The sequence below is a fragment of the Mauremys reevesii genome, linkage group 19, assembly GCF_016161935.1.
Source record: "Mauremys reevesii isolate NIE-2019 linkage group 19, ASM1616193v1, whole genome shotgun sequence".
Taxonomy (NCBI): domain Eukaryota; kingdom Metazoa; phylum Chordata; order Testudines; family Geoemydidae; genus Mauremys; species Mauremys reevesii.
This window is the reverse complement of record NC_052641.1, coordinates 25,653,134-25,679,986: the sequence shown is the minus strand read 5'-3', so window position 1 is coordinate 25,679,986 and position 26,853 is coordinate 25,653,134. Positions and strand designations below refer to the sequence as shown.

The 26,853-nt window shown below is 42.1% G+C and overlaps 1 protein-coding gene across 1 annotated transcript; it reads right to left on the bottom strand.

The window, feature by feature from the left end:
• Positions 1–1,747: 1,747 nt before the first annotated feature.
• ZBTB34 (zinc finger and BTB domain containing 34) lies at positions 1,748–25,586 on the bottom strand. The gene is made up of 2 exons (XM_039507074.1): positions 25,500–25,586; positions 1,748–7,992 (listed from the first exon to the last, which is right to left on the bottom strand). The coding sequence occupies exon 2, from the start codon at positions 7,968–7,970 to the stop codon at positions 6,471–6,473; it is 1,500 nt and encodes a 499-aa protein (XP_039363008.1). The 5' UTR covers positions 7,971–7,992; positions 25,500–25,586; the 3' UTR covers positions 1,748–6,470.
• Positions 25,587–26,853: the final 1,267 nt, after the last annotated feature.

Genomic DNA, 26,853 nt, shown 5'->3' with positions numbered 1-26,853 from the left:
CCAGAAAAGAAATGTCAATGGAAATAACTAAGAGTGTTGCTGCATTGTAGCAGTTGTTGCAGCATGGCAGCCCTTTGTACACTCTTGTGCCAACAGTGATTTCTGCAAGCTGAGGAACATTGTGTAATCTCAAATGTCAGCTGTCTGTGCACATACTCTACTTGCTATAAACAAGTCTATATAATACACGATACCATGTAGATGAGGAATGTGTCAGCCCTACATGCAATACCCCACTCAGTTCCTAGGCTTGCTTCTGGAACTCGATTGCAGCACTAATGATGGCTGCTCTGTGCACTGAAGTAGAAGGAAATGTGGCAAAGATTCTGCAGAAACGGCTTCGTAGCTGCACAAGATCCCATATACACAGCTTTAAATAGCTGCTGTACATCTCTCCCAACAGCTTCTAGGACTACTTGATGGTACACAAACATTCCTTCTATAGTTAAAAGGAAACTAGCATGTTTATTAGACTTCCTTCCCCAATGTGTACAATAAACTCTATTTCCCCCCAGTGGAGGCCACACTAAAAGTTGTTTCCAGATTGAGAGAGATTGCTTATTTCAGTGGTTATCCCCACATTAACTACAAGAATGGAAAAAACAAATACAAGAGGATCTGGAGAGAACAGAAGTATGGGTGGCAAATACAACTAAAATTATCTTTGAAAAACTATAGCCAGTAAATGTGGGGGGAGAATCTAAAACAGCTATTCAAGAATACATCCTGCAGCTGCACCAGCATTAATAAAAATAAAGAGTTTACATATAATTAACTCAGCCTCGCCTCCACAGAAGTTACAGCAGTAAATCTCTCTCATACAGTGGTAATCCAATCAACTTTACTATGAGAAATTTCCTTTGTTCACAAGCTAACTCCCACGCACAATGGAAGTTAAAATCGTCACAATTCATGTGCACTAGTTGTAACGAAATAGCAGCATTTGTGTTTTGTAAGATTGCTGCCTGGGCTGCAGGCAAAAAAAACAAAACAACACACTTCTGAAAACTGCCACCCAAGGAAGGACTGGTCTGTCTCAGCAGATATGCCTTTGACTGATGGTGGATAATATTTCACTATTGGAAATCATTGGTGACATGGTACCTCCTTGAGAGTTCATCAGTCTAGCTGTGAAAGCAAGGTGTAAGGAATTGTTGGCTGACTTTAGATAGACTTGTCAAGTACTTGTCTACAATTGCTGTACACCCATATTTCTAATCTCACTTTTTTCTTTTGTTAGGAAATGAATTGTATACTTAATGAGGTGTGTGGTGGCCTCTACTGCTCCATGAGGGCACAGAATGATATCCAATTGTGGAGGCAGAACATGGCTAACCTCAAATCTGTATGCAAAGTAAATTAATTGTAGACAGTAATAACCAATATTGAGACGTTTCTTTTGGACGAGTTTTACATTTCTATGATTCTATGGTAAGACGATCTATGACATTTCTGGGATCTCTGTTAAGTCATGTTTTTTGCAGCATGGTACCAAGTCAGTAGGCTGCTGAGGACTGACTAGCTGGCTCACTAATGGTAGAAGAACTCCGTGGAACAGATTTGCCTCTGGCATTTAAAAAAAGGAACACCTTTGTTAAATTGTAACCTTTTATATAGAGGTTTTATAAAGTGTGACATATAGATGATGTGAGTCCATGAATATTTAAACTAAATAATTGAATTTATACACTGACAACACTGGTTTGCTCTAGAAGCATTTTAATTTACAAACAGCAATTCCCATTGACTTATTATTTATACCATAAAAAAAGCAATGTACAAGCAAGAAACAAAAATTCATCAGAACAAAATAAAGCAGCACTGAAATATTCATGTCACAAATCTAAAACAAAATGAATACAAGTGTAAAATATCATTTGAATAAATATTTTAAAATCCATGCTATAAAATAATCCTTAATGGCAAGTTTTTAGTTGTTACAGCATCAGCTTAGCTAGCTTCATTTACTTCATATGGTGATGAAGTGTGGAGTTGTGAGGTTACCAGTTTATATTGCAAGATAATGACACTGAGTTAAGTCATTCAAACTGTTCAAATATTTATCATAAAACAACTCTACAAATAATAAAAGTTATTTAAAAATACCATTTTCTGTTAAGGGAAATAAACACTATTAACACTGTGCAAGGAAGTAGTGAGTTCTACTTCTAATCAGATATCCAACCGAAGTCTTGCAATACAAGTCCAAAGGTTGAATTCATAGTATACCTAAATTGGGGAGTCAGCAATTTATTGTATCTGCTGTAGCAGTAGCTGCCTATACAACTATAAGCAAGCCTGCTCAGTTATCGATGCTTCACATCCTCTGAATAAAAACAGGAACAAAATTGTCTCAGGCTCTCTCTGTTTAAAATTTGTATATAAACTTGCATAATTAAGTCAATATTCATTATAGGGATGGGTGAATACTACATTGGGCTTATAATTATATTAAATATAATTATTCTGGCACTTGTTAAAAGATATGTAAGAAATGCACAATGGTTATACACTTTGAACATTTTGAATGACTTTACTGAACTTCTGATTCAGTCACTGAGTATTTGAAAATTACAATTCATGAACTAAACAGATTCATATAAAGAATTTACACAATTCCCAAATACTTTCAAATATAAAATTTAATAAATAACCCTGACCAGTCTAAAAGCACCATTCAAGGGTAAATTTCCCTTGGAAAATAGATTAGGTGTTGCATATTTGAGTCCCTTTCAGTGGTTTCATGTGAAACCCTTTCAGAAAATGACAATAAAAATAATCACAGTAAACTAAAATAAAAGATTCAAATAAGATGCTTTAAAAATGGTAAAGCTCATTCAAGCTCAATCTTTTCCCAGCCCCTGGTTGTATTCCTGCTATTCTTCCCATACTTCAACCTAAAGAAAAGTTATAACAGGCCTTACTGTTTTGGCTAGAAATAAACTGAAGGCTTCAGCATAAAACAATTCCTCATGCTTGGGAAGATTATAATATTAAAAAACTATAAATTTAGGTCTACAGTATATTCTGCTGAACAGTGAACAGACAGTATCCTTTATGCTATTAAATGTCACAATAAAATGCAGAACCATTCATGAGGCTCTGTTGACTACAGCTGAACTGAGACACTAAGGTATTTACAAACCTATTTTCTAAATGTATTTACAACTTTAATAGAAATTATATGGAAGATAACTGATTAGGAAACTGTTTGAAACAAAAAAACTGTTTGAAACAAACCACAATCATTAGCAAAAGTATAAAATTCTTTGTTTTCACAGTTTGTAATAATAGGTTAAACATCTAGAGGAAAGGACACTGTCACTGTTTTCACATTTGTCTATGTAATTCAAAAGGTAGATCAAGAAGAGACTCAATTATGAACCAGCCTTATATGGTCTAATGATGTATTTTACTGCCAAATATTTCTTCACATCATTTATTTTTTTGACTTCTGCATTTATTGTAAATGAAATGTGTAAGTTCTGCACTCACTTAAAACTGTACAGAAATAGGTACTGTACAGTACTTTCAAAGTCTGCTTAAAATAACTACACAAGATACTTTGTCTTGGTGAACTTGTGAAATGAACTTCAAGTGGATAATGTTTTATGTTTCATGGTAATGTTAATCCTGGCAAACCATCATGTGACAAGGCACAATTTAATTGCTGCTGCCAGATCTGAAGTTCATTTTCTACCAGATTCACACACTTTATAAGTTTAAATGTAATATTCAAAGATGCTCTATGCTTGCCTACATGCATGCATTCTTTGAAGCACTGCTGGACCTTACAGTACTGTGTTATGGCTTGATTATTCTTAACACTGCTAGCAGTGGAAAGGGTAAATGTTATGCCAAAATGAATAGAAGCAAGTGGAACTTGCAAACTGTTGAATCATGATATTGTAGAAAAAGTGATTTCCTGCCCCTTAACAGTCCCATTACAATGTTTTGAACCTGAACCTGTACAATCAAAGTGATGTATATTTTTGTCAGAGACAATTTTGGATAAGTCACTCTTTGGTAAAATCAAACCAGTTTAATAAATGTATAGATACAAAGAACTATATTTAAATAATGCTTAGACTGTGACACACTGACAAAGGTCAAGAAATACAAAGTTAACAGCCCTTTCCCTACTCCCCTCAACTCACACTACTATGGAAATAAGCCAACCCAAAGGCACCACAATACAAGTTTAAGATAAAGGGTAAAGCTTAACTCTACATTTCTTGGCTTTTCTATGTGTCTCAAACTTAATTTTATCAAAACACAATTGTTTGCATTTACTTAAAAAAACATTTATGTAAGAAAAAAACATTTAACTGAAACACCAACACGTGTTTAAACGGTAAACATAGCGATCTAGCCTCTCCTTGATGCACACAACTGTATCCATTAATGGAAACAGGAGTTGTTCTGTTGCTTCAGGGAGGAACAAATCCCTTATTTAGGCAGTTTTAGGAGGAAAAGGCAGATTATGTACCCAATTTAACTAAAACTGCTCCTATGGAGCAGCTGGGGTTTATAGTGTATGTTTGTATTTAGTAACATTAATCCTTATTGCGTACTGACACAATATTAAGAGATAGTGTATTTTAAAAGTTACTGCACAAATATACCTCGGACTCGTGGACTAAGGGCCTGAAAAATATTTTAAAATCCCACACAAAGTTATTTGAGTTATAGGAGCCCAAAAAGCATTACAAGCCAGCAAACTTACCTTTTTTGCTTTCCTGCAATCTAAAAATGAGCATTTTAAAAGTTTAATAGCATAATCATAAGAACATTAGCAATCATTGCGAAATGAATCTCAATAAAAAATATAGGCCCAAATGTACATAAAGCTTCATTCTTTTGTATTTTTTAAAACATGATTAACAGAACTGTACTTCCTTAATTCTGCCAATCAAGTAGAATTTTATACAGTAATGTTTGCCAGCCATGCTTTTGAGGTCTCTTTCAAACCTATCATCTCATTGAACAGATTTTGCTTTTGTTTCACTGTTACCATTAGGTTTCACATTTACTATACTATACTGACCTAAGTTGATAAAGGTAAAGATAGCACCACATAAGAACCAAATAACAAAAACACATTTGGTAATACAAAACAATTTAGAGTATTTTTAAAGTTTTTGTTATTGGTGGTCTCTTTATGAAGAAAACATTAACCACTGAAATAATGGGGAAGCCATAGTGACTCTATAATACTCACATATATAACAGACATATTGCTTGCAATTCCCATATAGTATTTTTACAAAAAAAAAAAAGTACAAATTCCAAGTGCTGAGAGATCACTTGGAACTGTAAGTAGGAAGTTACTATGCACCTGAAAAAGCTCTCTGGGAAAAGATAAAATACTGCTTGGAAGTACTTAGTTTAAACTACAACATCCCTTTCCGGCTAGTATTAGCCAACCATTTAGAACAATTAAGTTAGATTTAGTTACCTGGTATGTTTCTACAGTACGAAATGAAGGTAGATTCTGAAGTGAGTAAAAACACATTTAAAACCACAATGCTACTCTTGGGTTTGCTAGTATAACAATACAAGCGCTATAAAAAAGGTCAGCACCACAGGTTGTCCAGCTTGTACTCTAGACAACTAACAAAAACCCAAACAATTCAATAGTTTAATAGTTAATTAATAGATTTATGGCATTTGGTTTACCTATCTGCTATAAAGCAAGGATACTTAAACAAGGTTATTCACTTTGCTCACTTTTGGACACAAAGTAATATTTTAATAAAATGAAAACCAAGTAACTTTCTTCTTAAAAAAAGAAAAAATATCCCAGCAAAGTCCTAAGTCCTAGGTAGAGATGAGACTTAAGAGTAGAAAGCCTTGTACATTATATTAACTTTGACATACTCTTACATTCACCCCAACCAGAATAGGAAAAGTGAAAGTGTTTGTTATTTAGATAAGTTTGTTATATATATACATATATAAAATTGCAAGCTACCAAAAAATAGCTATTTCAAAAACTAAAGACGTTTCTTTGACACCTGGAGGGGACTCATGAGAAAACAGTCTTTCCCCATAGTGCTGCATAACCCCCATTATTGGGAATGGAAGTTAGGAAGCACAATGACAGAAAATATACCCTCTTAGTGTATCCAGCAGGGCTGCTCGTCTTATTTTAATATCCTTCCCTGATGGAATTTGTGTCTTGCCAGATCAGCCAGTAAAGAACAATTTTAGCCTACTTCCGCCTCTGGACACCCAGAATACTATATCCTTTATACTTTAAGCATCTTCAAGAGTGAAAAATACCCAGCTTCCTTTGAAATAATGGACAATCATATAGCCTCCTTCAGAAACCGTTTTGACCAGATTTCCAAAAGGTCAGGAAAATTAAAAGGCTGATATATCTGTACTGAAGAGTATTAACGAAGCAACACATTTAAAAATGCATTGATTAATGTGCTTTGTTAGGGTGGAACTTAGAACTTAGTATTTTAATCAGGTGTGTTAGACATTGTGTGAATTTCCATACTAGAATCCATAGCTTCAGAGGCTGAAGTGTCATTATCCATTTTCTGTTCAAGAAATGCTTCTGTTCTTTCTGGAGATTCTATCCTGTTTCTTACTTCTGCTACCCCAGGGTGATTTTTTCTTAAATGCTGATTTAGCGTCCCTTGGAAAGGAAAACATTTCCCACAGATCTCACAGCGGAAGGGTTTATCATCAGTGTGGCCACGAATATGATACTCAAGTTGGTCCTTGCGTGTGTATTTCTTCCCACAAAACTTGCACACAAAAGGGGTAATTCCCATGTGTAATCGCATGTGTCGATCAAGGCTCCCTTTCTGGTTGAAAGACTTTCCACAGTAAATACAAATTAACCTCTCATTGTATGGATACCAATGACCTCTCGCATTTCTTTCCCGTGGACTGCTTTCATATCCTGGGTTACTCACTATGGTCTCACTATCAGCCCCTTGCATTAAGCCCTGAACATCACTATGTAAGTGACCAGAGGATACCCGTTTTTGGCGTGCACGACCTCCTCTGAAACAACTCAGCATGGACCTTGAAGGACTTGAATTGCTCAGGCTTCCAAAGGTTTCAGACATGCTAGTAGCCTGGGATGAGGCATGGGAAAATGAATAAACATGTTGTAATACAGATCCATAGGAGCCAACATTTACTGCAACCACTTGCTCTCCATCAACCATTTCAGTATGGTATCCATCATCACCAAGTGAGGAGCTATCAGAACAACTTGGCCGGTCAGATTTTTCCATTTTAACCTTCACCTCTGCAATCTGGCTCTCCCTTACTATCAGGTCCCCTTGCTCGGGATCACCTTCAATCTGAATTTCATATTCAGAGACACTTCCACTGCTTCCTCGATCCGACTGCCCTTCTTCGTGCAGACGACTGCGTAAAGTTTTCCCTGTAGTAGTTTCCATCCTTAGATCACTACCCGCAGTTGGTTGTGGCACCTGAGAGCAATAAGGAGAAGATATTTCGACAGGATTGGCAAAGTAGCTGCTATCTTTTACTCCATTGTGGCTTTCTTGAGTTTCTTCAGCACCAACAGTGACAGAGTCAACATCACCAACACTGATCTTTGAATGGATACTCTCCAATATCTGTGTGCACTTGTCAATGACGCACTGCATCTGTAGAAAGCTAGCTGCAGTTAGAAAACTAACAACATCCTTCAGCTGCAAGGACATCCTTCCAGTGTAACAAAATGAAAGTAACTGTTCAAAGACATTAGGGTTTTTAATAACTGATATTGATAAGCCACTCATGGTGCTTAATGCTGAATGATCACGGAAATATGGAGAACTGGCAGCTAGAACAGCTTTATGGGCTCTAAATGGCTGACCCTGAATATGCACAATTATGTCACATAGCTTCCCTTGCAGACGAAGCTCATTTAATTGGCTCAGAACAGTGTTGCTGTACTCGGGCACATCAAACTGAATGAAACTGCTGCTGTCCATTTCTATTGATGTAGAACGTAATCTGTGAAAGAAAACAAAAAGATATATAACTCGGGATTTATATACATTGTAAATTTCAATGATAAGTGCAAACACATGGTTAAAGTGTATCCTGTGTGTAATGATAAATTAATTCAAGTTAAAATAAAAGGTCTAAGGTACATCTTAAGGCCAGGAATATTTTTTACAAGTGGTTTGTCTCCTACTTACATCTTTGTTCACTGGCTCACTGGTTTGAGCACTGGCCTGCTAAACCTAGCACTGTGAGTTCAATCCTTGAGGGGGGCCATTTAGGGAACGGGGTAAAAATCTGTCTGGGGATTGGTCCTGCTTTGAGCAGGGGGTTGGACTAGATGACCTCCTGAGCTCCCTTCCAACCTTCACATTCTGTGATTCTACAATTCAGTAGCTCTTATATAACAGGACACATCAATGGTTCTTCATGAGTGTCCACATCCAATCTAAAAGTAGCTTTATAACACAGGGACGCAATTTCACATTTCAATTGGGGTGGAAAGGGCAACTTCTAATGGGGGCCCTGGAAGCTCTCCAAATTTTTGAAGGATAAATGTCAAAATCCATACTCAGTCAGTCCCAATCACAGCTTCAAGGGGACATACCTCATTCTATTCATCCTAGGAAAAACAGATTTTGAAGCATAAGTTGGCAAGCCCCCAGGCTGGGCTAGGGGTGGAGACAGGGCAATTCGGCAGAGGAGGAGCTGGTACCAGTCATGCTCTGTAAGCCAGGGGAGGGGGAGGTGGGAAAGAGAGGGTGTTCACTTGCTTATGGAGGAGATCGAGCTCCTCACAACCACGGTATCCCACGACAGCAAGTCCCACCTATATACCATCAGACACCCGACAGTGAAGTCCCACCTACATCCACTGAACTGTGCATTTTCTGCTCCTCACATGAGACAGACGAGCCATGTCAAATCTCCTGCTTCATCGCTTCTCTAGCAACCAACACTTCCAGCCCCCTTCGCCAATCACAACTGCCATCCCTGAGCACTGGTGCCAAGCAGTGGCAAAGGAGCGTGGCGATAGATGAGGTTAGAACAGAGCTACAGTCAGACAGGCAAAGTCCCTGGGGCTATGCCAGATAGGTTAGGGAATGGAGACTCCAGGTTGCCCACAGGGCTCTTCCCATGGAGAATTTCAGGGAGTGCAGACAGTGTCTGGGCCTGGAGCCTGAGCTGCTCACACAGGGTATGGAGCATGGGGAGGGGGGGGGGGGGATGACATTGACCACCCTGCCCTACCCAAACGGCATCTCTGTTATAACATCAGTATCCGGCAGGAATGGCAAAACAAGATTAAGGAACCTGATTAATATTGAGTTGCCAGCAAGAGTCATAACCTCTCAAGTGCGTGCTGGACCATGGAACTGGAGACCATTCAGACTCCCACCAGGTATGTTGCAGCACCATGTGCTGCTGCTCGCCACTATGCCCACCCATGATTCAGTTGTCTAAAAGTAATTTTTCTGAAACACTTATTTCATAAAGTGCAACACAGTCTTCTAGACTTTGTTAAAGAAAACCACAAGCTTACAAATTGTTTACTTCTTGTGATCAGAACTTACTATACAGATGAATTTTTAGTATCCATCTCCAATACATAGATATGCATTGTTAATATGCACTGACTAATATACAGCCAAAGAGATTCACAGTGAGAATGTGTCTAAACACATTTAATAGAATACGAGGTTATGTTATTGCAGTGTGCTGGTGAGGTAAGTCTTGTAGCATTATTTCCAGTGGTGACAGAAAATGAATCCTTAAAAAAAAAAAAAAAAGTCACCTAGAAGGGTGGTATACTGTTTTATAGACTCATAGGCCTGGTCTACACTAGGACTTTAATTCGAATTTAGCAGTGTTAATTCGAATGAACCGTGCACCCGTCCATACCAGGAAGCCATTTAATTCGACATAGAGGGCTCTTTAGTTCGAATTCTGTACTCCTCCCCGACGAGGGGAATAGCGCTAAATTCGACATGGCTATGTCGAATTAGGCTAGGTGTGGATGCAAATCGAACTTAGTAGCTCCGGGAGCTATCCCACAGTGCACCACTCTGTTGACGCTCTGGACAGCAGTCCGAGCTTCGATGTTCTGACCAGCCACACAGGAAAAGCCCCGGGAAAATTTGAATTCCTTTTCCTGTCTGGACAGTTTGAATCTCATTTCGTGGTTGGACATCGGGACGAGCTCAGCAGCACCGGCAGCAATGCAGAGCTCTCCAGCAGAGGAGTTCATGTAATCTCTGAATAGAAAGGGGGACCCAGCATAGACTGACCGGGAAGTCTTGGATCTGATCGGTGTGTGGGGCGAGGAGTCTGTGCTTTCGGAGCTGCGCTCCAAAAAACGGAATGCAAAGACCTACGAGAAGGTCTCCAAAGCCATGAGAGACAGAGGATACAGGCGGGATGCAATGCAGCGCCGCGTGAAAATCAAGGACCCCAGACAAGGCTACCAAAAAATCAAAGCGGCAAACGGACGCTACGGAGCCTGCCACCACTGCCCCACCAGTGACCATGGACTCTGAAGATGGGACAGTGTCGACGGCCAGTTCCTCGGCGATGTTCGCGGACGGGGAAGATGAGGAAGGGTTTGTGGAGGACGAGGCAGGCGACAGCGCTTACAACGCTGGTTTCCCCGACAGCCAGGATCTCTTCATCACCGTCACGGAGATCCCCCAACAACCCTCCCCGGCCGTTAACCCGGACCCTGAATCAGGGGAAGGAGCAGTCGGTAAGTGCTTTAAACATGTAAACTTTTATTCTTAATATAACAGGAATCTGAAGTATGTGAAAAGGAGGTCTCTATATATACGGGGATAAAACAGAAATCCTCCTGGGAGATCTCCACGAAGCTCTCCTGGAGGTAATCGAAAAGCCTCCGCAGGAGGTTCCTGGGGAAAGCTGCCTTATTGGGTGCTCCGTGGTAGCACACTTTTCCGCGCCAGGCTTTCATGAGGTACTCAGGGAGCATTGCCTCCCCGAGCACGGCTGCATAGGCCCCTGGTTTGTGCTGGCTTTCACGCAGCATGCGCTCTCTATCTCCTTCAGTGACCCTCCTCAGGGCGATCTCGCTCGGCGACTCCTGCATCTAATTAGGAAAATTACCATAATGTTACGCCTGGTCCAAAGTATTTTAAAAAAATCTCTGGACAGACAGCGTAGCAGAGAGTCAGCACGCTGCTGCGTGACAAGCGTAACGGGAAGCCAAAGAATCAAATGGACGCTCATGGAGGGAAGGGGGGGGGGGGGACTGAGGATGCAAGCTATCCCACAGTTCCCGCTGTGTCCGAAAATCATTTGCATTCTTGGCTGAGCTCCAAATGCTTCTAGGGTCAAACACAGGGTCCGCGGTGGTTCAGGGCATAGCTCGTCAATGTACAGCCACCCCCCACCCCCAGAAGGAAAAGGGAAAGAAATCGTCTCTTGACTCTTGTAAATGTCACCCTATGTGTACTGAATGCTGCTGGTAGACGCGATGCTGCAGCACGCTACGGTCGCATCCTCGCCCCCCCTCCCCCGCCTCATGGGTGACTGACGGTGCAAAATGACTGGTACCCGTCTTCATCATCAGCCTTGCGGTAGATGGTGTAGTGCAATAGGACTGCTAAATGTCCTCATCATCAGCCCATAAGTAGACGGCCTGCTAACCGTCTTCATCATAGCAACAGGGGGCTGAGCTCCATCAGCCCCCGCCCTTCATGTGTAAAGAAAAGATTCTGTACTGCCTGGACTATCATAGCAGCTGGAGGCTGCCTTACCCTCATTTCATTTCCCTAACAAGTCACTGTTTCTTATTCCTGCATTCCTTATTACTTCAGCATACAAATGGGGGGACACTACAACGGTGGCCCAGGAAGGCTGGAGGAGGAGGGAAGCAACAGGTAGGGTTGTTGCAGGGGCACCCCCTGTGAATGGCACGCAGCTCGTCATTCCTGTGGGATCTGACACAGAGCGGCTGTGCTCTGTAGTTCTCTGATACACTAAAACCCTAGTACAGTTGCCCCATATTCTAGGCGGGGCTGTTTCTATTTTTAGATACCATAAAGGAGGGATTGACTCGGGGAGTCATTCCCAGTTTTGTCTTTTGCACCCCCGGCTGATCTCGGCCAGGGGCACCTATGACAGCAGCAGAAGGTGTAGTGCAATAGGACAGCTACCCGTCATCACCTTGCCAATTTACATTGGCATGGTTGATGGTGCAATATGGCTGATAACCATCTCTGCTGTCATGCAAAAGCAAATGAATGCTGCTGTGTAGCGCTGCTGAATCGCCTCTGTCCGCGGCATCTAGTACACATACGGTGACAGTGACAAAAGGCAAAACAGGCTCCATGGTTGCCACGCTATGGCGTATGCCAGGGCAATCCAGGGAAAACGGGCTCGAAATGATTGTCTGGCATTGCTTTCCCGGAGGAAGGAATGACTGACTACATTTATCCAGAACCACCCGCGACAATGAAATTTGCACCATCAGGCACTGGGATCTCAACCCAGAAGTGCAAGGGTTGGGGGACACTGCGATGGGGTAGAACAGGGGCAGAGTTTATGCTTTCCAGATTGCCTGCTGCAGGAGTGCGGACGAGATAGGTGCTGTGCATGGTGTTGTTCACAGACACAGACTAGACTGTGTTCATTGTTCGCAGAAATGTATCTTTGCAAGGAATTCACTCCCTCTTTCCCATCACACAGCTTCGACTGTCTCCAGACCTGCCACAGCATCCCCCTCACAGAGGCTGGCAAAGATTAGGCGGCGAAAGAGAAAGACACGGGACGAGATGATAGCTGAAGTTATGGGGTGCTCCCGAGCTGAGGCGGACCAGCAGAGCCAGTGGAGGGAGACCCTCTCTCTGTACCAGCGCTCACACAGCGAACGGGAGGAGAGGTGGCGTGAGGAAGACAAGCAGGCGACTCAAACGCTGCTTGGACTAATGAGGGAGCAAATGGACACACTCCGGCGCCTTGTGGATGTTCTGCAGGACCACAGCCAGGAGGACAGAGCCCCACCGCAGTGTATCTGCAACCGCCCTCCCCCGCCACAAAGTCCCATACCTCCCGTCACCCAAAGTAACCAGAAGGAGTGGCACCAGGGGCCGTGAAAACTGTCACTGCACCCCAGCAGAGTGCTCAAGTACACAAAAGCTCTCATACCCTAATTTTTGAGAATTCCTTCCCTTCCTGACTCACCCTAGCCCCAATCCCAGTTTCATCCCCTGACTGTCTGGTTAATTATTAAAAATACTTTGCTGTTAATTACTGTTTCCGTCATGCTTTTTTACACAACGCTGCGTTTGAAGGGGTGGGTGGGGAAGGGGGTAGGGTATTGCATAGGACAGTCACCTTTAGCAGGGTACAGAGACGGGGGCAGGATCAGCAGCAGGTCACACACACAGTGCAGTCAGTAGGCACCCTGGTCGGTATGGGAGGTGGTTTGCAGGTTCTGTGTGGGTGGGGGGGTACGTGACTTTGTAGCGGGGGAGGGGGGTTACAGATCTCATGCAACGGTCCCTGTCCTGGACCACAGAGCCACGCAGCAGAGGAATCTGTATCCGTCCTCCCCCGCCACAAGGCCACATAGCCCCCGCACACAGAGTCCCAAAAAGGAGGGATGGCAGGCTCCGTTGAAACAACCAGTCCGGCACTGCAGACCGCTCTGGGAGCGGGAGCCTGTCATTCCTCGAGTTTAGAGGCGGTCTTTACATCACCGCACACCCTACCCAGCACAGTCTGCGTCCCAGTTTCAACCCTTTAATGCAAAGTCATCAATAAATAAACCTTTGTAAAGTTACAGTGGAACATGTATTTTATTTTTAAACGTGTGTTGGAAGTGGGGGAAGCGGGGTGGACGGGGTATGTAGCTGCAGATGCTGGTCAACAGTAACTTGGTAAAGAAACAGGGGCAGGTTCAGCTTCTCTGTAAAGAAACTGAACAGTCACAGGTCACGCTGCTCGCTGGTACTTGAAGAGTTCCTTGTCGCTGTGCAAGGCGCCTGCATAGGGCTTCACGAGGCAGGGCATTAGCGGGTAGGCTGGGTCCCCGAGGATCACTATAGGCATCTGCACATCCCCAAGAGTTATTTTGTGGTCTGGGAAGAAACTACCTTCCTGCAGGCGTCTAAACAGAGCAGAGTTCCTGAAAACACGCGCGTCATGAACTTTGCCTGGCCACCCGACATTGATGTTGGTAAAACGTCCCCCATGGTCCACCAGTGCTCGCAGCACCATTGAAAAGTAGCCCGATTTCTCAGCAGCTGACTGTGGAAGAGGTGGACGATAAAGTGCGAGGAGTTGACAACGGCCATAACTGCCGCGGGCTCCGTGCTCGCAGTGCTGTGGTGCCCGTGCTGTCACTGAGCAGAAAAGTGCACAAACAGATTGCCCGCAGGCGCTTTCGGGGAGGGAGGGAGGGCGTGATTGACAGTTCAATGATGACAGTTACCCAAAACCACCCTCGACACATTTTCCCCCCCCAGCATGCATTGGGGGGAAATCCCAGAATTCCAATGGCAGCGGGGAGTGCGGGAACTGTGGGATAGCTTCCCACAGTGCACCGCTTCCAAATTCGACGCTGGCCCCGTTACTGTGGACTCACACAGTCGAATTAGTGTTTTTAGTGTGGATACACAAATTCGACTTCATAAGATCGATTCCACAAATTCGACTTAAGTTGATTCGAAATAGTCTTGTAGTGTAGACATACCCATAGACTTTAAGGTCAGAAGGGACCATTATGATCTTCTAGTCTGACCTCCTGCACAATGCAGGCCACAGAATCTCACCCACCCACTCCTGTAACAAACCCCTATGTCTGAGCTACTGAAGTCCTCAACTTGTGGTTTAAAGACTTCAAGGTGGAGAGAATCCTCCAACAAGTGACCCGTGCCCCACACTGCAGAGGAAGGTGAAACCCCCCCAGGGCCTTTGCCAATCTGCCCTGGAGGAAAATTCCTTCCCGACCCCAAATATGGCGATCAGCTAAACCCTGAGCATGCGGGCAAGACTCACCAGCCAGACACCCAGGAAAGAATTCTCTGTAGCAACTCAGATCCCACCCCATCTAACATCCCATCACAGGCCACTGGGCATATTTACCGCTAATAGCCAAAGATCAGTTAATTGCCAAAATTAGGCTATCCCATCATACCATGCCCTCCATAAACTTATCAAGCTCAGTCTTGAAGCCATATATGTCTTTTGCCTCCACTGCTCCCCTTGGAAGGCTGCTCCAGAACTTCACTCCTCTGATTATTAGAAACCTTCATCTAATTTCACGTCTAAACTTCCTGATGGCCAGTTTATATCCATTTGTTCTTGTGTCCACATTGGTACCGAGCTTAAATAATTCCTCTCCCTCCCTGGTATTTATCCCTCTGATATATTTATAGAGAGCAATCATATCTCCCCTCAGCCTTCTTTTGGTTAGGCTAAACAAGCCAAATTCTTTGAGTCTCCTTTCATAAGGAAGGTTTTCCATTCCTCGGATCTTCCTAGTAGCCCTTCTCTGTACCTGTTCCAGTTTGAATTCATCCTTCTTAAACATGGGAGACCAGAACTGCACACAATATTCCAGATGAGGTCTTACCAGTGCCTTGTATAATGGTACTAACACCTCCTTGTCTCTACTGGAAATACTTCGCCTGATGCATCCCAAGACCGTATTAGCTTTTTTCATGGCCATAACACATTGGCAGCTCATAGTCATCCTGTGATCAACCAATACTCCAAGGTCCTTCTCCTCCTCTGTTACTTCCAAGTGATGCATCCCCAGTTTATAACAAAAATTATTGTTATTAATCTCTAAATGCATGGCCTTGCACTTTTCACTATCAAGAGAATCCAGGGGTCTACTATACATATAGGTTACTGCACTAGCTATTTCTTAATGGGTCCATAGACAATATATCTGATACAAAGGACACTAGCAGCATATACTTGACACTTTTCTTCCCCCATCTCCACTTTCCCAATATTTCAACTCCTCAGAAATTACTTACAAAATTTATACTGAAAATATTAAGGTCTGGAATTAGAATTGCAAAAGCAAGGAAATTCCAAATGAAGGTGACATTTCATTCTTAATCTGCAATTCTTATTCTGGGCATCAGAGGTCTCCAGCCTCCGCTAAACTCACATACCATGTGTGCCACAATACTCAATGCAAAAAAAAAAGTGTTAAGGATCGACTTTCAACAATCTTTGAACTTCCTTCCTTTTGTGGTTTTCAGCCTGTCCCCTATTACTATCTGCAGGTTATACATATGCATTTGAAATGATTATTTTCTTTCTTCCCTTTTTTAGCATATCTGGTTTTTCATATTTTGTCTAGAAATTTCAGATTTTATTGGGATATTAATTGTTCTATTGTAGATCTTGAGTAGCAACAATAGTGCAAAGGAGCAACACTATCTAGAAAGTCAAAAAACTCCCCCAAAACATTCTCAACTTTTCAACATGTGTCTGGAAGTGTTGTTCGAAGAGGCTCCATAGAAAAAAGTAAGTTTCAAAGTACAAAAACTAAACAGAAAGGCATTCTGTACAAACTTACTACATCTAAGAAAAACATGTACACTATCAAAATGTAGGAGAGAAGCCTGAAATATTCATTTTAAATCATTTAGAAAGCTATTTTAGGTATAGTCTTGTGTATTAATTATATATAATACAGTGCAAGGAGTATGTCAGGTCTTCACTAGAAAAGGTTTGCTGTTATTCCTATGATGGCAAACTCTCCTAGTGCAGACTCACCTTATACCAGGGCCCTGAAAAAAATAAGCTATACCGGCAAAACCACTCTTTTGCCAGTAGATTGCCATCTACACTAGGGCTTTTGACACTATACTCCACTATCTGACATTGCTATACTGGCAAAAGACTTAGGTAATAACTGGAGATATACCAATCTCCTAGAACTGGAAGGGACCTTGAAAGGTCATCGAGTCCAGCCCCCTGCCTTCACTAGCAGGACCAATTTTTGCCCCAGATCCCTAAGTGGCCCCCTCAAGGATTGAACTCACAACCCTGGGTTTAGCAGGCCAATGCTCAAACCACTGAGCTAGCCCTCCCCCCTTGAGTGTAGTCCTGGCCATACTTCCACTCCCATGTAGTTCTAGGAAATAAAACAGAATATTCACAGATTGAGGCCATAAGGGACCACAGCCTGCATAACACAAACTGAACCACTTCACCAGTAATTTATACATCAAGACCATAATTCCTTGTTGAGCCACAGCATGTCTTTTACAGATATTCAGCCTTGATTTAAAGGCCTCAAGTGATGGAGAATCCACCATATACCAAGGTAAGTTGTTCCAATGGTTAATCACCCTCACTGAAAAGAAGTGCACTCTATTTCTAGTCTAAATTTGTCTATCTTGAGCTTCCAACCATGGGGTTTTGTTATGCCTTTTTGTTAAAGAGCTATCTACTATCAAATATTTTCCTCCATGTAGGTACTTGCAGGCTGATCAAGTCAACAGTTAACCTCCTGAATAAGATTAACAGATGAAGCTTCTTAAGTCTTTCACTATAAGGCATGCTTTCCAAACTTTGAATAATTATTCAATAGCTTTTCTGACACCTTTCAAAATTTAACATAGTTTTTGACGCATGGACACCAGAACTGAACAGGGTTCCAGTAATATCTCACTTATGCTATAAACAGAGGTGACACCACTTCCTTGCTCCTACTTGCTATTCCCAGTTTTATATGTCCAAGGATTGCATTCACCCTCGTAGCTAATGCGTCACACTGCCTAACCTTATGGTTCTATAATGCCATCTACCAACATAGTATCTTGAGTGCACCAGAAGCTTATGTTCCATTGGTTATCATGACCTTACTTCTTAGGACAAGGTTAACATTACTTCAGATAAGAGTAGTTTCTTAAAGTAACATACAAACAGCAAGGTCTATCAAAAAAAATATCTCATTTTTCAATTTAAAATAGTGAAATCAATAGAAGGTGATGTAATATACTTGGCATTTAATTTTCATGCCTATAATGGTAACAGCAGGAAAGCATTGTGTAACTACTATATGGAGCCACACACTTGCCAAGCTCATATTTAATTTCTGCTTTTAAGTCTGCACCTGTTTAGTTTCATTCACTTGCTGATACATACCTGTCTGTTAAAACTGTTTGTGAATCATATAAGCTATAATCACGTATTTTGTATGGAAGCCAAAACCCTGCCATATATGATTTTTAAAGAGCATCGTTAATATAACCATAGACAAAAACATTAAAATAACATGTGTAAAAATAACTTTTCTAAGTATTTCTCAGTCCCAATCAAAATTTAGACTGAACTGTCATCAACTGTAACCTCATACTTTGTTTTGAAGGAAAAAAATGCTCCCGTAACACTGAGATTGGCTACAGCATTCTGATTCTGATCAAAGTGTAAGAGAAAGCTGAAAGAAAACAGTATGCTGTAATGGATATTCATGAAGACCTCATCTTAACTTTAAAAGATTTGAGTGCTTACTCCACTAATTTGTTAGAATATGAAAGAACTTTTTTATGCAATCTGACATCTTATACACCACTATGATCACGTATGAGGACTTTTCAGTGTTTTTCATTTAGAAAGATGACACTTTGGGCACTATGATCAGTGCTGAAAGTTTCAGAGCCAGATCCTCAACTACAGCTGGACTAGAAAATTAGCTTAAAGCTCACCTTTGCATTCCTACAGTCTTGCAGCTGCTACAGTCACCAGGTTAGAACTGCCTACTTTTATGCAAGCTACTAAAAGGGCAAAGCAGTTGAAATTGAAGCCAGAAATTGGTGCAGCATAGGGCCCCCTACTAGGCCCCCTTTTCTTCAGCCACATCTCTTATGTCAGTCCTGGAGAGCAGGATTGTGTAGAAACCTCTATGCCAGCTCTATTCCACTGAAGGATTCCCCACCTTGCACTGGGGTGTTCCTCCCAGGCCCTTATACACTGGCTTTATGGAGAGAATCTGCTAACAGTGTGACACAAAGGGTCTTTGCTATGTTAATGAATCTGGCCCTCAGTTTTGTAAGAACATAAGAAAGCCATACTAGTCAGATCAATGGTTCATCTAGCCCAGTATCCTGTCTAGCCCAGTGGCTCTTCTGCAATTAGTAAACAAATAGCATTTTATTAAGGACTGATCTTCCTGGAGAAAACAGCTTCTTGCAGGCCAAAAATAACTTCAATTGTAGTATTTAACCACAAAGCACTTGTACTTCACTTTATATTAAGTAGACTACAAATATATAGTATTGCTCACTTTTGAGCCATTCCTAGGTTTAAGCTGCCATTTTCCTGGAAATCTTTTGTCTTTAGTCTTTCAAAAAGCACAAAAAAACTGTAGTTTATTTCTATTTATTTCAAATGAAATAAGTAGAACATACTGATTATATATATTTCAAAATCTATTTCACTAAATAAAGGGACTTTTCCAGACAATTCACACAATTAATAAAAGTTCAGAATAAAGTCTTAGCTATTTTGGACCCATGCACTTAAAACAAATTCTATAAGGGATAGCTGTATCTATATATAAACACAAACACACTCACCCATACACACTTCTATGGAGTTCATATATTGCAGCTACACCCCAGGCCAATACTATTCCTTCCTTGTAAACCACAGAAGAAAAGGATGAATGATTGGAAGAACACTTCTTCAGAACACCTTTTTAAGCTTACCGGAACAGATAAACTGCTACAAAATATTAATCTTAGTGTACTGATTATATTTTTCTAGAGGTCTGGCAAAATATGAGAAGTTTTACCGTACTTTGCACAAACGAGGACTAACATTTAAGAATTGCAGTGCATGAAGGCAAAGGAGTGCTGAGGTAATCAAACACCTGCTGAAATCATAGTGTCTGAATGACCAAAAACAGGTAACCTGGCAGCAGATCATCTCTCTACTCAAAAGTTCCCTATTATGCTTCATATTTACCAATGTGTGTCAAACTTTGTTAACTGGAACTTCCAAAGAAGATTTCAGGAGACAAGGCAATAAGAAGGCAGAGACATTTTTAAAAAATTGTACTGAGGCCAACAAATAATGCCTCAATACCCTAGTTTAAATCACCGTATACTAGGGGCTCCCAAACTTGGTTCGTCACTTGTTCAGGGTAAGCTCCTGGCGGGACGCGAGATGCTTTGTTTACCTGAGCGTCCACAGATATGGCCACTTGCAGCTCCCAGTGGCCGCAGTTCGCCGTTCCCAGCCAATGGGAGCCACGGGAAGTGTTTCAGTTGTTCATTGTATTATAAAATCTGTATCCTGGAAGTTAAAGCTGTGCAAGAGTCAATTTTTAAACTGATAATCTAAAGGGGGGCAATTTAGAGGGGGACCACTTGTGGGACAATTATGGGCTCGTAAATATAGGGTGGTTTTTTTGTTTGTTTGTTTTTTAGACTTTGGCATCATTAGCAGAGAAAATAATTGATCCATTTTACTTCGGAGAGTGCCTGATATGGGATATTATTGGTACAGACACACCTTGTAACTGTTCCTCATTTCAAGGCAAAAAAAATCATTCATTTTTGTTCCAGAGTTACTTTCATTCTGCACAAACCCGGTGTCCCATCACTTTTTTTTTTTAAATTATTTACGTCAGAAATAAAGAATCATAAAACCAAAGTTAAATAAATAGTTAATGTACCCTAAAGGAATAAATCCCACAATAATTTCTGCATGAATTTATTTGTATCCTTCATTTTGAATCTCTCCTATTTGGGCCTTGGCAAGTTGCAAAGTACGGGTACAAAAACCAGAGTACACAAATATAGAATTCTGATCTCAGTACAAGTAATAATTTATTGTGAATCACTAAGAAAGTCAACGGGATCTGGAGTTAGCCCCTGAGTCCAGAACGATACCACTATGCTACTGAAAGATGCTGCAATTTAGCTCAGTAACATTCTGCACTTTTTACTGTTGCACTAAAGCTTCATTTTGTTTACTTTTTCTCGATAGCACAGAATGTAGTTTTTCTCTGTATCTTTCGTATCTAAGGTAACATCAAAAAACTGTATATTGTACTGTGTTAGATGCTGGCAAACCAAGAGCCACCCTGCACATAAAAACTCCTCACACTCCTTGGATGCATGAATGCCAGATACTGAAAGGGGGAACACTGGTCATGACTCCAGGCTATTCCCAGAACTTTTTAAAGAGATACAGTACCTTAAACTGCTACTTCAGCCACACAAATAGGCAGAAATGGTCTTGGATTAATGTCATTCAAAAGGACTACATCTGTAATAATAAGACAATACTGCACTGCCAACATTAAGAAGGAAACCAAGTCTCTCAAGACTGGAGGAATATAGAAGTTTGTGGCATGAGCTTTCGTGGGTGAATACCCACTTCTTCGAAGAAGAAGTGGGTATTCACCCACGAAAGCTCATGCTGCAAAACGTCTGTTAGTCTATAAGGTGCCACAGGATTCTTTGTTGCTTTTACAGATCCAGACTAACACGGCTACCCCTCTGATACTTGACAGAAGTTTGTGGTGTATTTCATAACAAATTTGATTAAGCATCCTTTCTTGACATAACAGGGGAAAAATCCCATGTCCCAAAACCAAATACAGAAGTCAAAAGATGCCAAATATTTTCTTTCAATTGTTAAGAAAGGTGTACAGGTCACATAACATATACAGACCCTTAAGCTTCCCACAACACAAGGCACCGAGACAACAAACTAAAAGTCCACTTGGCAGGGGTCAAAAGTTACACTTTCATGGTTTTTAATGTACATGTAACTGAGAGGGTAACTTGAAATAAAATTTGTGCATGTTGTGGTTTTGAAAGTTCTCTCCTGGAATCACTAACTTAACATACTTTTTTTTAGGACAGATGGAACCTTGGCGTGTCTTGTAATTGTAAGGCTATTAAAAATAACTGGACAACAATTTAAATCATGCCCCTCCTCTATTCCCCAAAAAAACTACAAATCCCAACTCCTGAGAAAAAGGAGTTGACAGAATACCAGGCGTAGGAAATGCTGCAGTATCCAGTCCCTCCATTTTTGTGTGCAGGCAGGGTACTGAAGATTATAAATTTCAGAGAGAAAAATTCTTGTTAATTTTAATCTTCTGCCCAATAGGAACTAAAAAGGGAAATAGTAGAGAGAGACATAATATGAATGTATCCTCATCAAACACATTCAGAACAAATCCAACACTTTAGTGGTAAGCCTTCTATCAGAGGAGCCATAAAAATTACATATTATTGCTAGCCAAAAAACAAGAATTCCATTTTGCAAAACAGATTTAGCTTTTACATTGTTTCCATTCCATATTGGGATGAAACCAAGACCTTTTAAAATTTTTCATGATAAAACATGAGACTCGCCCCCTACTAGCCAGTGAGACACTTGACACACAGATGCATGTCCCTGGTCAATGTTCTCTTCACTGTTACAACATTTTAGTACACGGATTTGAACCTAGGTGTCTCACATCCCAGGCGAGTGCCCTCCCCACAGAGCTATAGCCATTTTCGGACTCTTTCTCGCTCTCTCACATTGGAGCTGTTCTAATTTGCATAAATTAACTATTTATTAGGTCCAACAGAGTGTGACTATAATCCAGTGATTAGGTTCAAGTTTCTGTTCCAAATCATCAAGTACAGCAGGGACATGAACCTGGTTCTCCCATATCCTAGGTGAGTGCCCTAATCATTGGCTATTTTAGGTAGGGTGACCAGATGTCCCAATTTTATAGGGACAGTCCCGATTTATTTTTTTTCTTATATAGATACCTGTTACACCCCACTCTCTATCCCGATTTTTTACACTTGCTATTTGGTCACCCTAATTTTAGGGCAGTTCTCTCTTACACCAGAAATTCTATGCTGGATTTAAGAAACCTTCCCAATGAAAGTTTTAGCAAAACCAGTAACTTCCATGAAAAGTTCCAGTTTGACAAATCAGCATTTTTCAGCAAAGTTTTTGAAAAATTGAGTTTTGCTGAAAAAAATTCCCATCAGTACTAGTAATTTGAGCAGTTGGTTAAAAACGTTTGCCCTGTCAACCTTTAATAGTGTAATTTTAAAGATGAGCACTTTTAGTTATTAAAGTAGTAAATTATTAGATTACAAACATACTATATCTTGCAATGCACCGAGAACAGTGTGGCATCTAGACATAGCAATTGGGACACTAGAAATATAGAAAAATTTAAGACTTCTTCTTTGAGCAATATTACAACACAGAAAATACTTCTGAAACAAACATGAGGACTGCTTTCCCTCTTATTGCCGCTATGTACATTGCTGGCTCATATAAAAATGATTGTAGTGAAAATAAACAGGTAACGATTCGAAGATTAGGAGACAACCAACTTTTCATGCCCAATTCAAGTTTCAGATAGTCCAATTTTAGCTCAAAAAGTCAGTTTACATGTAAACCCATATATATGTACACATCTAATTCCAATAACAGCAATAATATCAGTGAAAGGCTGGAAGTACTGTAACTAAGAACTGGACACAAAGGTTAGGTGCCAGACAAGTACAACATATGCATCGGAACCACAAGATTTGAAATCAGCAAGATATTTAACAAGTAATCATCTGTGTAGTCTTCATTTTGTACACATATCTGAGCACTTTATGCAGACACCATTTTCTTATGATGATCCATTTTCATCATTTATAGTCAAGTATTCAATGGTTCCTAAATCATAATTATAGCAACCTTTGTTCCAAATTTGAGAAATCAGATGTTTCAACAAGCCACTGGCAACATGGACAATTCTGTTAGCACCATCTGTTTTGAAAAATACATACCCTTTACTTTGTCACAGCTAAACTGTGAAATAAATTATGTTTAATATTTGATATTACTATAGATGAAGAATATGTAATTAATGTCAGTGACATGTTTGGCTGGTTTTCTAATTTCTAATAACTTTTTACATTTTATATAATTACACAACATCAGTCATTTTCTTGCTCTAATAGCATTTTAAAGCAATGAAAATTAATGAAGTTAGCCATCTATTTAGGAATTTATAACAAAATTATCACTACAGTACATTAAAAGAACATGACATCCATCTGTACTTTCCACATCAGTACTTTCCATCTCTCCCTTGTTACACCACTTTCTTCTAATTGGATTTTTTTTATTGTTATTATTCAACAGTCTCCATAAGACCTTTAGGCTGGCCATTCTACTGCTGTCACTAAGGGGAAAAAGGGATGGCAAAGTGTGGACTCTTTCTGATCTCAGGCAGCTGCCCAACTCCTGACACTTTCACCCACAACCATGTCTGCCACAATGTCTCTCTACTCTGCAATGGGTTGTACTGTAGCTATTTCTAACTAAGTAGTCCTGGCCTCCTTTCCTCACCTTTAAAATCTAGTAGTTTTGATTTTATTACAGATTGCTCTCTAAGTTCAGAGGGGAGAGGGAGAAAGGGGGCTTTAAAAATAAATCCAAACTCAGCAAGCTTATTTTTCTCTATGTTCCTGCAATAAACTAATGTATGCATGATGGAAGGTTTTTAAAACTACTTTAGACCTTTTTGCCCCCAAAGGGAAAAACAAAGGTCTATCTAAACTAAAAATTAACTATAGTTTTAAACTCTTCAAAAGAAATGTGTAGTCTGTGTGTCTGTCTACCCTTAAGCATAAGAAGTTCTATACCAGACAGTATAAAAACTTCTCATTGTAGTGGGAGGGCACTATATGAAATTATTAGCTTTACAGAAATCTTCAATATTTATAACCCACCACCTCCCAATATTCAGGCCAAAATTAAACTAAATCATAAATTTAAAGGCAACAAAGAATCCTGTGGCACCTTATAGACTAACAGACGTTTTGCAGCATGAGCTTTCGTGGGTGAATACCCACTTCTTCGGATGCCTTGCCTTGCATCCGAAGAAGTGGGTATTCACCCACGAAAGCTCATGCTGCAAAACGTCTGTTAGTCTATAAAGTGCCACAGGATTCTTTGTTGCTTTTACAGATCCAGACTAACACGGCTACCCCTCTGATACTTGACATAAATTTAAAGTATATGCTGGAATATTCTGAGCAGGCTCTTTCAAGGCGAGCGGGAGCATTGGGGACACGAGAACTCTCCAGGGGAAGCGGGGAGGCCAGGCTCTCCCGGGGCACAGTTCATTGGGCAGTCACTGCACTGCCTGTGCCCGGGAGTGTCCACACTGCATTTCTGGCAGCGCGGAATCCCCTCCCCGCACGCCGGACTAGTGCCAAGGCAGGTGAGAGGAACGGGGCACAGCAGCCCACCCGGGCCGGGGCCGGGGCGCCAGAGCCTGCAATGCTGCCCATCCGCCCCGCCCGAAGCAGCCCTGGGCGGCGGGCCGCAGGCGAGGGGCCGGAGGAGAACACGCAGCGCCCGCCCGCCCGCCCCGGGGAGGAGCTGCACAGGGACCCCTGCCCGCCTGGGGAGGCCTAGGCTCCCGCCCCCGCGGGGCAGAGAGAACGCGGCCTGCCCCAAGGCCCTCGGGCCCGCGCCCGCTGCCAGCGGCTCCTCACCTGGGGGTGTCGGGGTCTCTCACATGGCGGGTGCCCAGCCCGGCCCGGCCCGCTCCCTCTCACGGCCGCTTCCCGCCCGCTCCCTCCCTCCCACAGCTCATTGCACCGGAAGCGATTCCCGAGCAGCACTTCCGGGTCCCCGCAGACCAAGGTGGGTGAGGGCCTGGTGGCTCGGCTGTCCGAAGGGCGGGGCGCGGCCAAAGCCCGGCCGCGGGGAGAGCGTCCGGCCTTGGAGCCTTCGGGCCCGCAGCGAGCAGGCGGCCGCGCCGCAGGCGGGGAGCGCAGGGCCCTGGTCCGGCAGCGCAGACTCTCCTCCCCGGGGGATGCTTAATGCAGCCCTGGGCTGGGGCGGACTCAGCGCGCGGACAGACATCGAACTAGTCCATGCACCGCTGTTCATTTCCCAGCGTGGCGGCGCTTCCTGCAGACCTCCACTGGGGGTTGCACGTGCTGCAGTAAGGAGGACTTCAGCAGTGGGACCGCCTGGCAGCCGTAGCAGAAGGCTGAAGTGCCTGTACAAAAGTTCCCTTAATTAGGCCTGGTCTACACTACAAGTTTAGTTCGAATTTAGCAGCGTTAAACCGAATTAACCCTGCACCCATCCACACAACAAAGCCCTTTATTTCAATATAAGGGCTCTTAATATTGATAGCTGTACTCCTCCCTGACGAGGGGAGTAGCGCTGAAATTGGTATTGCCATTTCGGATTAGGGTTAGTGTGGCTGCAATTCGACGGGATTGGCCTCTGGGAGCTATCCCACAGTGCACCATTGTGACCGCTCTGGACAGCAATCTGAACTTGGATGCACTGGCCAGGTAGACAGGAAAAGCCCCGCGAACTTTTGAATTTCATTTCCTGTTTGCCCAGCATGGAGCACTGATCAGCACAGGTGACCATGCAGTCCCAGAATCAAAAAAGAGCTCCAGCATGGACCGTACGGGAGATACTGAATCTGATCTCTGTATGGGGAGATGAATCTGTTCTATCAGAACTCCGTTCCAATAGACGAAATGCCAAAACATTTGAAAAAATCTCCAAGGCTATGCTGGACAGAGGCCACAACAGGGACTCAACACTGTGCTGTGTGAAACTTAAGAAGCTGAGACAAGCCTACCAGAAAGCCAAACAATGAAATGGACACTCACGGAGGGAGGGGCGACTGACGACTGTAGCTATCCCACAGTTCCCACACTCTCTGAAAACCATTTGAATTCTTGGCTGAGCTCCTAAAGCTTGAAGGGTCAAAAACATTGTCGCGGGTGGTTCAGGATATATGTCGTCAGCCCCCTCCCCCCCCCCCCCGCCCTCCCCGGTGAAACCAAAGGGAAAAAAATCGTTTCTCGCCTTTTTTCA